The 15,812-nt window shown below is 49.9% G+C and overlaps 1 protein-coding gene across 1 annotated transcript; it reads right to left on the minus strand.

Moving 5' to 3' along the window:
* Window positions 1-724: 724 nt before the first annotated feature.
* On the minus strand, window positions 725-2,168 carry LOC147118819 (uncharacterized). Its single transcript, XM_085983730.1, has one exon. It carries the CDS (start codon window positions 2,048-2,050, stop codon window positions 959-961), a length of 1,092 nt encoding a protein of 363 aa, XP_085839856.1. The 5' UTR covers window positions 2,051-2,168; the 3' UTR covers window positions 725-958.
* Between the last annotated feature and the right edge of the window lie 13,644 nt (window positions 2,169-15,812).

Raw genomic sequence — 15,812 nt, forward strand, 5'->3', positions numbered from 1 at the left:
CAGGATACTGAAGCCCAGCTTCCTTACACTTCACTCCCGGTGGCCCCGCTCCTGGAGGCCCCACTCCCTGAGCCTACAACCTTCAGCAGGGTCAGTGGTGGAGTTCAACAGCGGGAGTGATCCCAGAGTAACTGTCGGGATCGCACCCCCGTGGATGTTCCGGGTCGTGTATTTTTAGTTATCCTGGTGTCTAACACACACACATCAATAAAACAGGGAATTCCTGGAAACACGCTGCAGGTCCTTCTTTATCTGGAGATCAAATGTCTGTTGTATAATTGTACCAGCAGTTAACAGGCTCCTGTGAACTCCTCCGTCTGCTATTGTAGTGCAGACTTTAACAGATTTATTTTAACCTGCCTTAAGATGGTAGATTCAGGACTGTCCCACAAACACGTTAAACCTTCGTAGAATGATTACCACAGTCATATTTAGACTAGAAACTTAAACCTGCCGTTTCACTTTCAGTCAGGAACAGATCGCAATTTGACACCAATCTCTGATTTGACAGCACGTTTCCAGCATTCACCGTTGTTCTCCCTGACTCTAAACACAGTTGTAAAGGAGCCTTCTGTTCCGTGCCTAGGAGCTCTGAACCATGGCAGAGAGCGGCTGGGACACGTTTCTCACACGCCTCAAGATTAACCCGCACGGTGACTTTGCTGTCAGTGAAGAGAGATGAGAAAGACCAAAGTGCCGTTTGCCCCTCTCAGTGTGGCCCTGAAGGACTGTGTCCAGGCTGAAGTTCTGTTCCCGCCGTACGATCCTCCCCCAGATTGTTCTTTGAGCTCCAGCCAGGTGATGCTAAACACACAGCTGGGCAAGAAAAAATCTACAACAATGTGTTTAAAACAAAGCTGATTTACCCGACACCTAACCAGAAAATTAAACTCCAGCCCAGTTATAGGAGTTATTAACATCAGCAGAAACAATGTCAAACTGTCAGAATGAACGTGGTTCAGTCATGGATGTGATTAACAGCAGCAATAACAGCAGAATCCAAACCCTGCAGTGAATTGTGAACTCGCTGGTGTCTCAGCAGGTGGGATGAACGAATGAATCCCTTCCCACACACGGAGCAGGTGAACGGCCTTTCCCCGGTGTGAACTCGCTGGTGTGTCAGCAGGTTGGATGAACGACTGAATCCCTTCCCACAGTCAGAGCAGGTAAACGGCCTCTCCCCAGTGTGAACTCGCTGGTGTGTCAGGAGGTCGGATGACTGAGTGAATCCCTTCCCACACACGGAGCAGGTGAATGGCCTCTCCCCAGTGTGAACTCGCTGGTGTGTCACCAGGGTGGATGACTGAGTGAATCCTTTCCCACACAACAAGCAGGTGAACGGCCTCTCCCCAGTGTGAACTCGCTGGTGTGTCAGGAGGTCGGATGATTGAATGAATCCCTTCCCACACACGGAGCAGGTGAATGGCCTCTCCCCAGTGTGAACTCGCTGGTGTGTCACCAGGGTGGATGACTGAATGAATCCCTTCCCACACAATAAGCAGGTGAACGGCCTCTCCCCAGTGTGAACTCGCTGGTGTCTCAGCAAGTATGATGAACAAGTGAATCCCTTCCCACACACAGAGCAGGTGAACGGAATCTCCCCAGTGTGTGTGCGTTCGTGTGTCAGCAGAGTGCATGACTGAGTGAATCCCTGCCCACACACGGAGCAGGTGAACGGTCTCTCCCCAGTGTGAACTCGCTGGTGTCTCAGCAGATCCTTTTTGCTTTTAAAGCTCTTCTCACAGTCAGAACATTTAAAGGGTCTCATATCAGTGTGAACATGCTGGTGTGTCTGCAAGTGGTATGAGCGAGTGAACCTCTTCTCACACACAGGGCAGGTGAATGGCTTCTCCCCAGTGTGAACTCGCTGGTGTCTCAGTAGGTGAGAGGAATGAGTGAAGCCCTTCCCACACTCAGAGCAGGCGAACGGCCTCTCCCTGGTGTGACTGCGCTTGTGTCTCGATAGGCCAGAGTATCGGCTGAAGCCTCGTCCACACACAGAAAACGTGTACGGTTTCTTCCCGCTGTGAACGGTGCTTTTTGCTTCCATGTGCAAAGGCCGATGATATTCAGGTCCTGATGAAGCAAGTTACTCTTGACGTGATGTTTAGTTTGAGCTTCCTGTCTGCAAATCCTCCCCTTCTAATACCCTGTAAAATTAATTCAAAACAGGAAAAAGGAAGCGTGAGAGAGAACCCACAAAAAAGGAAAGGCAGTTTGTGAAATTGTGCTCAATGAATCTGGTCATTTGTGGGGCCAGCACCAGAAACAAGTGACCATGAAAGCTGTCGGATTATCATAAAAATCCAACTGGTTCACTAATAAGAACATAAGAAATAGGAGCAGGAGTCGGCCACTTGGCCCCTCGAGCCTGCTCCGCCATTCAATGAGATCATGGCTGATCTGATCTTGGGCTCAGCTCCATTTCCCTGCCCGCTCCCCATAACCCTTCACTCCCTTATTGTTCAAAAATCTGTCTATCTCCACCTTAAATATATTCAATGACCCAGCCTCCACAGCTCTCTGGGGCAGAGAACTCCACAGATTTACGACCCTAGAGAGAAGAAATTCCTCCTCATCTCAGTTTTAAATGGGCGACCCTTTATTCTGAAACTATGCCCCCTAGTTCTAGATTTCCCCACGAGGGGAAACATCCTCTCTGCATCTACCTTGTCGAGCCCCTCAGTATCTTATATGTTTCAATAAGATCACCTCTTATTCTTCTAAACTCCAGTGAGTACAGGCCCAGCCTGCTCAACCTTTCTTCATAAGTCAACCCCTTCACCTCAGGAATCAACCTCGTGAACCTTCTCTGAACTGCCTCCAATGCAAGTATATCCCTCCTTAAATAAGGAGACCAAAACTGTACGCAGTACTCCAGGTGTGGTCTCACCAATACCCTGTACAGTTGTAGCAGGACTTCCCTGCTTTTATAGTCCAACCCCCTTGAAATAAAAGCCAACATTCCATTTGCCTTTTTGATTACTTGCTGTACCTACATGCTAACTTTTTGTGTTTCATGCACAAGGACCCCCAGGTCCCTCTGTACTGCAGCATTTTGTAATCTCTCTCCACTTAAATAATAATTTGCTTCTTTATTTTTCCGACCAAAGTGGATAACCTCACACTTTCCCACATTATACTCCATCTGCCAAATGTTTGCCCGCTCACTTAGCCTGTCTCTATCCCTTTGCAGATTCTTTGTGCCCTCTTCACAACTTGCTTTCCCACTTATCTTTGTATCATCAGCAAATTTGGCTACATTACACTCAGTCCCTTCATCCAAGTCATTAATATAGATTGTAAATAGTTGAAGCCCCAGCACTGATCCCTGTGGTGCCCCACTAGTTACAGTTTGCCAACCGGAAAATGACCCATTTATCCCGACTCTCTCTTTTCTGTTAGTTAGCCAATCCTCTATCCATGCTAATATATTACCCCAACCATGTGAGCTCTTGTGCAGTAACCTTTTATGTGGCACCTTATCGAATGCCTTCTGGAAATCCAAATGTCCTTCAGGGAAGGGAACCTGCCTACACAAGACTATGGCCTCTATGGGAGGAGAGAGAGGTGGGGGAGAAGGAGAGGGGCTTTATACATCTGTAACTTTGACAGAACCTCCCAAGCCCACGACCTCCACCACCTAGAAGGACAAGGGAAACCGGTGCATGGGAGCACCATCACCTCCAAGTTTACCAGCAAGCCACACACCATCCTGACTTGGACATATATCGCCGTTCCTTCACCAATCCTGGTTGGAAATCATGTAACTCCTTATCTAACAGCATTGTGGGAGTACTTTCACCACACGGACTGCAGCGGTTGAAGAAGGTGGCCCATCATCGCCTTCTCAATGGGAAACTGAGGATTGGCATTCCACAAGGATCAGTGCTGAGACCACTGCTGTTCACAATTTACATTAACGATTTAGACTTTGGAATCAAAAACTCAATTTCTAAATTTGCGCATGACACCAAATTGGGGGGGCTAGTCAATACTGAGGATGTCTGCAACAAATGACAGGAGGACATTAATAAACTTGCAGAATGGGCATATAATTGGCAAATGAATTTCAACACAGATAAATGTGAGGTATTACATTTTGGCAGGAAGAATAGGGAGGTCACTTATCACTTGGAGGGTGCGAGTCTAGGTGGGGTAGAGGAACAAAGGGATCTCGGAGTACAAATACACAAATCACTAAAAGTTGCGACACAGGTTTGCAAAGCCATAGAAAAAGCAAACCAAGCACTAGGGTTTATTTCTAGAGGGATAGAATTGAAAAGTAGGGAAGTTATGCTAAGCCTGTATCGAACCTTGGCCAGACCACACTTGGAGAACTGCGTACAGTTCTGGTCGCCATATTATAAAAAGGATATAGAGGCACTGGAGAGGGTGCAGAGAAGATTTAGAAGGACGATACCAGAAATGCGAGGGTATACAGATCAGGAAAGGATGAACAGGCTGGGTCTCTTCTCTTGTAAAAAGGCTGAGGGGTGACCGAATAGAGGTCTTTAAAATTATGAAAGGTTTTGATAGAGTGGATACAGAGAGAATGTTTCCACTTGTGGGGAAGAGCATAACTAGAGGCCATCAATATAAGACAGTCACCAAGAAATCCAAGAGGGAATTCAGAAGAAACTTCTTTACCCAGAGAGTGGTGAGAATGTGGAACTCACTACCACAGGGAGTGGTTGAAGCGAATAGTATCGATGCATTTAAGGGGAGGCTGGACAAGCAGATGTGGGAGAAGGGAATAGAGGGTTATGGTGATAGATTTAGATGAGGAAAGACAGGAGGAGGCTCGAGTGGAGAATAAATGCCGGCATGGACTGGTTGGGCCGAATGGCCTGTTTCTGTGCCGTATATCCTACGTATGTACGTAAAATATGCTGGCCTTGCTAGTGATGCCCACATCCCAATAATGAATTAAAATAAATCTGCAGATGCAAAATGGATCAAAAGCCTCTACAGAAATGCTTGTTCCTAAAACAATATTATTTTACATTGTACGGACAGTGTCTGTTTAGCAACCTAATCTCCCCCAGAATCCACCTCTCCCGAGAGTCTCACATTGGAAATCCACCATCTGCAGTATTTTCTTTTCACTTTGGAAATTGTTGGGTCCTCCTGGGCTCAGAAGTACTGCGGGTTAAACCCAGCAGCATCAAACACTCCCAGGGCAGGTACAGCACGGGTTAGATACAGAGTAAAGCTCCCTCTCCACTCTCCCATCAAACACTCCCAGGGCAGGTACAGCACGGGTTAGATACAGAGTAAAGCTCCCTCTCCACTCTCCCATCAAACACTCCCAGGGCAGGTACAGCACAGGTTAGATACAGAGTAAAGCTCCCTCTACACTGTCCCATCAAACACTCCCAGGGCAGGTACAGCACGGGTTAGATACAGAGTAAAGCTCCCTCTAAACTGTCCCATCAAACACTCCCAGGGCAGGTACAGCACGGGATAGATACAGAGTAAAGCTCCCTCTACACGGCCCCATCAAACACTCCCAGAGCACGTACAGCACGGGATAGATACAGAGTAAAGCTCCCTCTACACTGTCCCATCAAACACTCCCAGGGCAGGTACAGCACGGGATAAATACAGAGTAAAGCTCCCTCAACACTGTCCCATCAAACACTCCCAGGGCAGGTACAGCACGGGGACGATACAGAGTAAAGCTCCCTCTATACTGTCCCATCAAACATTCCCAGGGCAGGTACAGCACGGGTTAGATACAGAGTAAATCTCCCTCTACACTGTCTCATCAAACACTCCCAGGGCAGATACTGCATGGGTTATTTACAGAGTAAAGCTCCCTCTACACTGTCCCATCAAACACTCCCAGGGCAGGTACAGCACGGGTTAGATGCAGAGTAAAGCTCCCTCTACACTGTCCCATCAAACACTCCCAGGGCAGGTACAGCACGGGTTAGATACAGAGAAAAGCTTCCTCTACACTGTCCCATCAAACACTCCCAGGGCAGGTACAGCACGGGATAGATATAGAGTAAAGCTCCCTCTGCACTGGCCCATCAAACACTCCCACGGCAGGTACAGCATGGGTTATATACAGAGTAAAGCTCCCGCTACACTGTCCCATCAAATACTTCTAGGGCAGGTACAACACGGGTTAGATACAGAGTAAAGCTCCCGCTACACTGGCCCATCAAACACTCCCAGGGCAGATACAGCACGGGTTAGATACAGAGTAAAGCTCCCTCTACACTGTCCCATCAAACACTCTCAGGGCAGGTACAGCACGGGATAGACACAGAGTAAAGCGCCCTCTACACTGTCCCATCAAACACTCCTAGGGCAGGTACAGCACGGGTTAGATACAGAGTAAAGCTCCCTCTACACTGTCCCATCAAACACTCCCAGGGCAGGTACTGCACGGGTTAGATACAGAGTAAAGCTCCCTCTGCACTGTCCCATCAAACACTCCCAGGGCAGATACAGCACGGGTTAGATACAGAGTAAAGCTCCCTCTACACTGACCCATCAAACACTCCCAGGGCAGGTACAGCATGGGTTAGATACAGAGTAAATCTCCCTCTACACGGTCCCATCAAACACTCCCAGGGCAGGTACAGCACAGGTTAGATACAGAGTAAATCTCCCTCAACACTCTCTCATCAAGCACTCCCAGGGCAGGTACAGCACGGGATGGATACAGAGTAAAGCTCCCTCTGCACTGTCCCATCAAGCACTCCCAGGGCAGGGACAGCACGGGTTAGATACAGAGTAAAGCTCCCTCTACACCATCCCATCAAACGACCTCAGGGCAGGGACAGCACGGGTTACATGCAGAGTAAATCTCCCTCTACACTGTCGCATCAAACACTCCCAGGGCATGTACAGAACGGGTTAGGTACAGCGTAGAACTCCCTCTACACTGTCCCATCAAACAGTCCCAGGGCAGATACAGCACGGGTTAGATACAGAGTCAAGCTCCCTCTGCACTGTCCCATCAAACACTCCCAGGGCAGGTACAGCACGGGTTAGCTGCAGAGTAAAGCTCCCTCTACACTGTCCCATCAAACACTCCCAGGACAGGTACAGCACGGGTTCGATGCAGAGTAAAGCTCCCTCTACACTGCCCCATCAAACATCCCCAGGGCAGGTACAGCATGGGTTAGATACAGAGTAAAGCTCTCTCTACACTGTCCCATCAAACACTTCCAGGGCAGGTACAGCATGTGTTCGACACAGAGTAAAGCTCCCTCTGCACTGTCTCATCAAACACTCCAGGGCATGTACAGCACGGGGATGATACAGAGTAAAGCTCCCTCTATACTGTCCCATCAAACATTCCCAGGGCAGGTACAGCACGGGTTAGATACAGAGTAAATCTCCCTCAACACTGTCTCATCAAACACTCCCAGGGCAGATACTGCACGGGTTATTTACAGAGTAAAGCTCCCGCTACACTGTCCCATCAAACATTCCCAGGGCATGTACAGCACGGGTTAGATACAGAGTAAAGCTCCCTCTGCACTGCCCCATCAAACACTCCCAGGGCAGGTACAGCACGGGTTAGATACAGAGGAAAGCTCCCTCTACACTGTCCCATCAAACACTCCCAGGGCAGGTACCTCACGGGTTAGATACAGAGTAAAGCACCCTCTGCACTGTCCCATCAAACACTCCCAGGGCAGATACAGCACAGGTTAGATACAGAGTAAAGCTCCCTCTACACTGTCCCACCAAACACTCCCAGGGCAGGTACAGCACAGGATAGATAAAGAGTAAAGCTCCCTCTGCGCTGTCCCATCAAACACTCCCAGGGCAGGTACAGCATGGGTTAGATACAGAGTAAAGCTCCCTCTACACCGTCCCAACAAACACTCCCAGGGCAGGTACAGCACAGGTTAGATACAGAGTAAATCTCCCTCTACACTCTCTCATCAAGCACTCCCAGGGCAGGTACAGCTCGGGATAGATACAGAGTAAAGCTCCCTCTGCACTGTCCCATCAAGCACTCCCAGGGCAGGTACAGCACGGGTTAGATACAGAGTAAAGCTTCCTCTACACCGTCCCATCAAACGACCTCAGGGCAGGGACAGCACGGGTTAGGTACAGAGTAAATCTCCCTCTACACTGTCGCATCAAACACTCCCAGGGCATGTACAGCATGGGTTAGGTACAGCGTAGAACTCCCTCTACACTGTCCCATCAAACAGTCCCAGGGCAGATACAGCACAGGTTAGATTATTGATGGGCCTTCAATAACCACAAAACTAGAAGTTATAGACTTAAACAAGTTGGCTTTTAATCACTAAGATCAGAGCTAACATCTCAACATGCCGACTGGTTCACAGGAATGAGTCATACAGATCCTGGGATCTTTATGTAAGAGAAGTCAGGGGCGGAGCCAAGAGCCAAGACCTGGAACCTCCCAGGTTAGTCGGGAAAGAGGAAGTGAAACTATACACAGTGGGGGAGGGTAATATACATGAGTGCAAAACGAATACCGGATCAAGCCAAACAGATTTCATTACATTCACCCCTTCTATAGATTTAGTCCATCGGGGTGATGTTTCTTAAAAGTTGGTATAAGTGAGTCTGTCAGGAGGTTTTGCAGTTCTCAGTGATCGGCGCAAAGCCGGTTGGGGTGCCTCTAGGGGAGTCGATTCTGGTTCCTCCGCTGTCCGGGTCTCCGCAGTGTCTTCCAGGTTATCTGCAGTGTCCTCCAGGTTAAAGTTGGGTATTGATACCTCTGGGTGTCCTGTCTTTTTGTAGTGTAGGTCTTCATCGGGTAGTCTCCCATCGTTCTCTCCGCTCCCCGAGGGAGCGAGGTCTTTTATGGAAACAGTGTCCTCTCGCCCGTCAGAGTATTCGATATAGGCGTACTGAGGGTTTGCATGGAGGAGCTGTACCTTTTCCACAAGGGGGTCCATTTTATGGCCTCTCACGTGCTTCCGCAATAGTACTGTCCCCGGAGACGTCAGCCACGCGGGTAGAGATATGCCCAAGGTGGATTTCCGGGGGAAAACGAACATCTTTTCGTGAGGGGTAGCGTTAGTGGCAGTACATAACAGAGACCTTATGGAGTGGAGCACGTCTGGGAGGACTTCCTGCCAGCGGGACGTCGGAAGGCCTTTTGACTTTAAGGCTAATGTGACAGCCTTCCAAACAGTAGCATTCTCCCTTTCCACTTGCCCATTACCCCGGGGGTTGTAGCTAGTGGTTCTGCTAGTGGCTATCCCCTTCAAGAGCAAGAACTGGCGCAGCTCGTCACTCTTGAATGACGTCCCCCTATCGCTGTGTATGTAGTTCGGCATGTCAAACATGCAGAATAAATTACAGAGACACTTGATGACCGTGGCACTGGTCATGTCTGGGCAGGGAATGGCGAAGGGGAAGCGGGAATATTCATCAATGATATTGAGGAAGTATACGTTACGGTCGGCAGAGGGAAGGGGTCCCTTGAAGTCCAGACTTATGCGCTCAAATGGCCGTGTGGATTTGATAAGGTGTGCACGGTCAGGCCTGTAGAAACGAGGCTTGCATTCCGCACAGGTGCGGCAGGCTCTGGTCATTGCCCTGACCTCCTCGATGGAGTGGGGCAGATTGCGGGACTTTATAAAATGGTATAGTCGGGTGACCCCTGGGTGACAGAGGTCGTTGTGGAGACCCTGTAATTTGTCTGTATGAATGCTGGCACACATTCCCCGCGATAGGGCGTCTGGGGGTTCATTAAGGGCTCCCGGCCTGTACATAATATCATAGTCAAACGTGGATAGTTCGATCCTCCACCTGAGTATTTTGTCATTCTTGATTTTCCCCCTTTGTTATTAAACATGAAAGCCACCGACCGCTGGTCGGTGAGCAGGGTGAAACATTTGCCGGCTAGGTAATGTCTCCAGTGCTGCACTGCCTCCACTATAGCCTGTGCCTCCTTCTCGACAGAAGAGTGCCTGATTTCAGGTCCCTGAAGGGTTCGGGAGAAGAAGGCCACAGGTCTCCCAGCCTGATTGAGGGTCGCAGCTAAGGCAAAGTCTGACGCATCGCTTTCGACTTGAAAGGGAATGCATTCGTCCACTGCATACACTGCAGCCCTTTCAATGTCCTGTTTAATACTGGTGAAAGCCTCCCGAGCTTCAGCTGATAGTGGGAAGGACGTCGATTTAATGAGGGGTCGGGCCTTATCAGAGTAATTGGGCACCCATTGGGCATAATACGAAAAAAATCCCAGGCACCTTTTTAAAGCTTTGGGATTGTGTGGCAGGGGCAGTTCCTTTAGGGGGCATAATCGGTCAGGGTCCGGTCCAATTACCCCATCTTCCACCACACAGCCGAGGATACAGAGACGGGTTGTGTTGAAGACACATTTGTCTTTGTTGTAGGTTAGATTCAGCTTTAGGGCAGTTTTTAAAAATCTCGCAAGATTTAGATCGTGGTCTTGCTGGTTGTGCCCGCAGATAGTGACATTGTCCAGATGGGGTTGGTAGCTTGTAGTTTATTCTCATCAACCATGCGGTCCATCTCACGTTGGAAGACCAAGACCCCATTTGTTACCCCGAAGGGCACTCTGAGAAAATGGTAAAGGCGCCCGTTCGCCTCGAAGGCGGTGTATGGGCGGTCCTCCATTCTAATGGGGAGCTGGTGATACGCGGATTTGAGGTCGATAGTCGAGAAGACTCGGTATTGCGCAATCTGGTTGACCATTTCTGATATGCAGGGTAAAGGGTAGGCGTCCAGCTGGGTATAAATATTAACAGTCTGGCTGTAGTCAATTACCATCCGTTTCTTTTCGCTATTTTTAACTATGACTACTTGGGCACGCCACGGGCTGGTACTGCATTCAATAATGCCTTCCCGCAGGAGTCTGTCCACTTCCGCCTTGATAAAGTGTCTGTCTTCCAGACTGTACCGTCTACTTTTGGTCACTATGGGCCTACAGTTCGGAGCGAGATTAGCGAATAAAGAGGGCAGGCTGATTTTTAAGGTTGATAGGCCACAGACTGTGAGTGGCGGCTGGGACCCGCCATATGCTAGCGTGACACTTTCATGGTAGCACTGCAAGTCCAGGCCCAAGATTACATTAACAAAGAGTTCTGGCATCATGAGGAGTTTAAAATCCTTGTAGTCCGTGCCTTTTACAGTCAGTGTTACCACACAGTAGCCCAAAATGTCCGAAGTGTGGGGCTTAGCAGCCATAGCAATTCTGCTCCGTGTAGGGGTTACCGTTAATGAGTGCCGCTTGTACCAGGCTAGGGTGGATAAAACTCTCGGTACTCCAACAGTCAATTAAACATTTCGTTAAATTCCCGTTTACCTGTATGTCCATCATGGATTTTGTCAACGGGTGTGGCCTGGATTGATCCACCGTGATCGAAGCCACTGTTGGGCCCTGGGCGGCCGTTGAGTCGGGAAAAGATGGCGGATCCCAAGATGGCGGCCCGCACAGCATGCACGAGGCGGTGACGGAGTTGGAAATCGGATTCCCCCTGCAGACTTTGCTAAAATGCCCCTTTTTCTTACATTTGAAGCATGTCGCGTCCTTCGCTGGGCATCGTTGTCTGGGGTGCTTGGCCTGGCCGCAGAAGTAGCATTTCGGGCCTCGAGACATTGCCGCTGTAGTAGGACTCCTGGGTGAACTTCTGTGTGGGGACTCCGGCGGCGTAGAGCTGGTCTGAGACCTGGATGGGGAAGATGGCTGATTCCAAGATGGCGGCCCCTCAGCGCGCACGAGGCGGTGAGGGCCGCATGGCCAGAAGAATAAGAGTCAGAGTTTTTCTGGGCCACGTCCAGCGATCGCGCAGTGGCCACTGCCTTTTTTAAGTCCAGGACCTCCTTTTCCAGCAGTCTCTGCCGGATATAATTCGATTTGAGACCCGTGATGAAGGAATCGCGGACCAATTCGTCAGAGTACGCGTTGGCCGTCACGGCCTTGCAGTTACAGTCCCGGACCAGGTCCTTTAGGCCCTGTAAGAAATCATCCATTGATTCCTCTGGTCGCTGCCTGCGTGTAGCCAGCAGATGTCTGGCGTACACTTTGTTTACCGGCCTCTGGTATTGGGCCTTCAGGATAGTGATGGCCTCCGTGTAAGAGGTGGCGTCCCGGATGAACAAATAAATCCGATGACTTACGCGAGTAGTCAGTAGACTTATCTACCTCGCTAGCAGATGAGGCCCCCGCGAAGAGTTCGAAGCATTTGAGCCAGTGTCCAAATTGATTTGATGCTTCAGCAGAATGTGGATCCAAGTCCAGACGCTCTGGTTTTAGGAGTCGATCCAACCTAGTATTCTTTAGTGATTAAAATTGATGGGCCTTCAATAACCACAAAACTAGAAGTTATAGACTTAAACAAGTTGGCTTTTAATCACTAAGATCAGAGCTAACATCTCAACACGCCTACTGGTTCACAGGAATGAGTCATACAGATCCTGGGATCTTTATGTCAGAGAAGTCAGGGGCGGAGCCAAGAGCCAAGACCTGGAACCTCCCAGGTTAGTCGGGAAAGAGGAAGTGAAACTATACACAGTGGGGGAGGGTAATATACAGGAGTGCAAAACGAATACCGGATCAAGACAAACAGATTTCATTACACAGAGTAAAGCTCCCTCTGCAATGTCCCATCAAGCACTCCCAGGGCAGGTACAGCACGGGTTAGATACAGAGAAAATATCCCTCTACACTGTCTCATCAAACACTCCCAGGGCAGATACTGCACGGGTTATTTACAGAGTAAGGCTCCCTCTACACTGTCCCATCAAACACTCCCAGGGCAGGTACAGCACGGGTTACATACAGCGAAGAACTCCCTCTACACTGTCCCATCAAACAGTCCCAGGGCAGATACAGCACAGGTTAGATACAGAGTAAAGCTCCCTCTAAACTGTCCCATCAAACGCTCCCAGGGCAGGTACAGCACGGGTTAGATAGAGTAAAGCACCCTCTAGACTGTCCCATCAAACACTCCCAGGGCAGGTACAGCACAGGTTCGATACAGAGTGAAGCTCCCTCTACCCTGACCCATCAAACACTCCCAGGGCAGGTACAGCATGGGCTAGATAAAGTAAAGCTCTCTCTGCACTGTCCCATCAAACACTCCCAGGGCTGGTACAGCACGGGATAGATACAGAGTAAAGCTCCCTCTGCACTGTCCCATCAAATACCCCCAGGGCCAGTACAGCACGGGTTAGATACAGAGTAAAGCTCCCTCTACACTGTCCCATCAAACACTCCCAGGGCTGGTACAGCATGGGTTAGATACAGAGTAAAGCTCCCTCAACACTGTCCCATCAAACACTCCCAGGGCAGGTACAGCACAGGTTAGATACAGAGTAAAGCTCCCTCTACACTGGCCCATCAAACACTCCCAGGGCAGGTACAGCACGGGTTATATACACAGTAATGCTCCCACAACACTGTCCGATCAAACACTCCCAGGGCAGGTACACCACGGGTAAGATACAGAGGAAAGCTCCTCTCCACTGTCCCATCAAACACTCCCAGGGAAGGTACAGCACGGGTTAGATACAGAGTAAAGCTCCCTCTGCATTGTCCCATCATCCACTCCCAGGGCAGGTACAGCACGGGTTACATGCAGAGTAAAGCTCCCTCTACACTGTCCCATCAAACACTCCCAGGGCAGGTACAGCACAGGTTAGATACAGAGTAACGCTCCCTCTGCACTGTCCCATCAAACGCTCCCAGGGCAGGAACAGCACGGGTTAGATACAGAGTAAGGCTCCCTCCAGACTGTCCCATCAAACACTCCCAGGGCAGTTACAGCATGGGTTAGATACAGACTAAAGCTCTCACTGCACTGTCCTATCAAACACTCCCAGGGCCGGAACAGCACGGGTTAGATACAGAGTAAAGCTCCCTCTACACTGTCCAATCAAACACTCCCAGGGCAGGTACAGCACGGGTTAGATACAGAGTAAAGCTGCCTCAACACTGTCCCATCAAACACTCCCAGGGCAGGTACAGCACGGGTAAGATACAGAGTAAAGCTCCCTCTCCACTGTCCCATCAAACACTCCCAGGGCAGGTACAGCATGGGTTAGATACAGAGTAAAGCTCCCTCTGCACCGTCCCATCAAACACTCCCAGGGCAGGTACAGCACAGGTTACATGCAGAGTAAAGCTCCCTCTACACTGTCCCATCAAACACTCCCAGGGCAGTTACAGCATGGGTTAGATACAGAGTAAAGCTCCCTCTGCACTGTCCCATCAAACGCTCCCAGGGCAGGTACAGCAAGGGTTAGATACAGAGTAAAGCTCCCTCTGCACTGTCCCATCAAACACTCCCAGGGCAGGTGCAGCACGGATTAGATACAGAGTAAAGCTCCCTCTACACTGTCCTATCAAACACTCCCAGGGCAGGTACAGCACAGGTTAGATACAGAGTAAAGCTCCCTCCACACTGTCCCATCAAACACTCCCATGGCATGTACAGCACGGGTAAGATACAGAGTAAAGCTCCCACTACACTGTCGCAACAAACACTTCCAGGGCAGGTACAGCCACGGGTTAGATACAGAGTAAAGCTCCCTCTACACTGTCCCATCAAACACTCCCAGATAAGGTTCAGCACGGGTTAATTACAGAGTAAAGCTCCCTCTGCACTGTCCCATCAAACACTCCCAGGGCAGTTACAGCACAGGGAAGATACAGAGTAACGCTCCCTCTACACATCCCATCAAACACTTCCAGAGCAGGTACAGCACGGGTTGTTACAAAGTAAAGCTCCCTCTGCACTGTCCCATCAAACACCCCCAGGGCAGGTACAGCACGGTTTCGATGCAGAGTAAAGCTCTCTATACACTGCCCCATCAAACACACCCAGGGCAGGTACAGCACGGGTTAATTACAGAGTAAAGCTCCCTCTGCACTGTCCCATCAAACACTCCCAGGGCAGGTACAGCACGGGTTAGATACAGTGCATAACTCCCTCTACACTGTCCCATCAAACACTCCCAGGGCAGGGACAGCACGGGTTAGATACAGAGTAAAGCTCCCTCTACACTGTCCCATCAAACACTCCCAGATAAGGTACAGCACGGGTTAATTACAGAGTAAAGCTCCCTCTGCACTGTCCCATCAAACACTCCCAGGGCAGGTACAGCACGGGTTAGATACAGTGCATAACTCCCTCTACACTGTCCCATCCAACAGTCCCAGGGCAGATACAGCACAGGTTAGACACAGAGTAAAGCTCCCTCTAGAAAGCCCCATCAATCACTCCCAGGGCGGGTACAGCACGGGTTAGATACAGAGTAAAGCTCCCTCTGCACTGTCCCATCAAACACTCCCAGGGCAGGTACAGCACGGGTTAGCTACAGAGTAAAGCTCCCTCTAGACTGTCCCATCAAACATTCCCAGGTCAGGTACAGCATAGGTTCGATACAGAGTGAAGCTCCCTCTACCCTGACCCATCAAACACTCCCAGGGCAGGTACAGCACAGGGAAGATACAGAGTAACGCTCCCTCTACACATCCCATCAAACACTTCCAGAGCAGGTACAGCACGGGTTGTTACAAAGTAAAGCTCCCTCTGCACTGTCCCATCAAACACCCCCAGGGCAGGTACAGCACGGTTTCGATGCAGAGTAAAGCTCTCTATACACTGCCCCATCAAACACACCCAGGGCAGGTACAGCACGGGTTACTTACAGAGTAAAGCTCCCTCTGCACTGTCCCATCAAACACTCCCAGGGCAGGTACAGCACGGGTTAGATACAGCGTAGAACTCCCTCTACACTGTCCCATCAAACAGTCCCAGGGCATATACAGCACAGGTTAGATACAGAGTAAAGCTCCCTCTGCACTGTCCCATCAAACACTCCCA

This window comes from Somniosus microcephalus, chromosome 4 (assembly GCF_052327205.1).
Source record: "Somniosus microcephalus isolate GS21.2 chromosome 4, FLI_Smic_1.0, whole genome shotgun sequence".
NCBI classification, from domain to species: Eukaryota; Metazoa; Chordata; class Chondrichthyes; order Squaliformes; family Somniosidae; genus Somniosus; species Somniosus microcephalus.

Excerpts from the sequence above, each read along its gene's own strand:
- LOC147118819 (XM_085983730.1), bottom strand. The coding sequence starts at position 2,050 with ATGGAAGCAAAAAGCACCGTTCACAGCGGGAAGAAACCGTACACGTTT.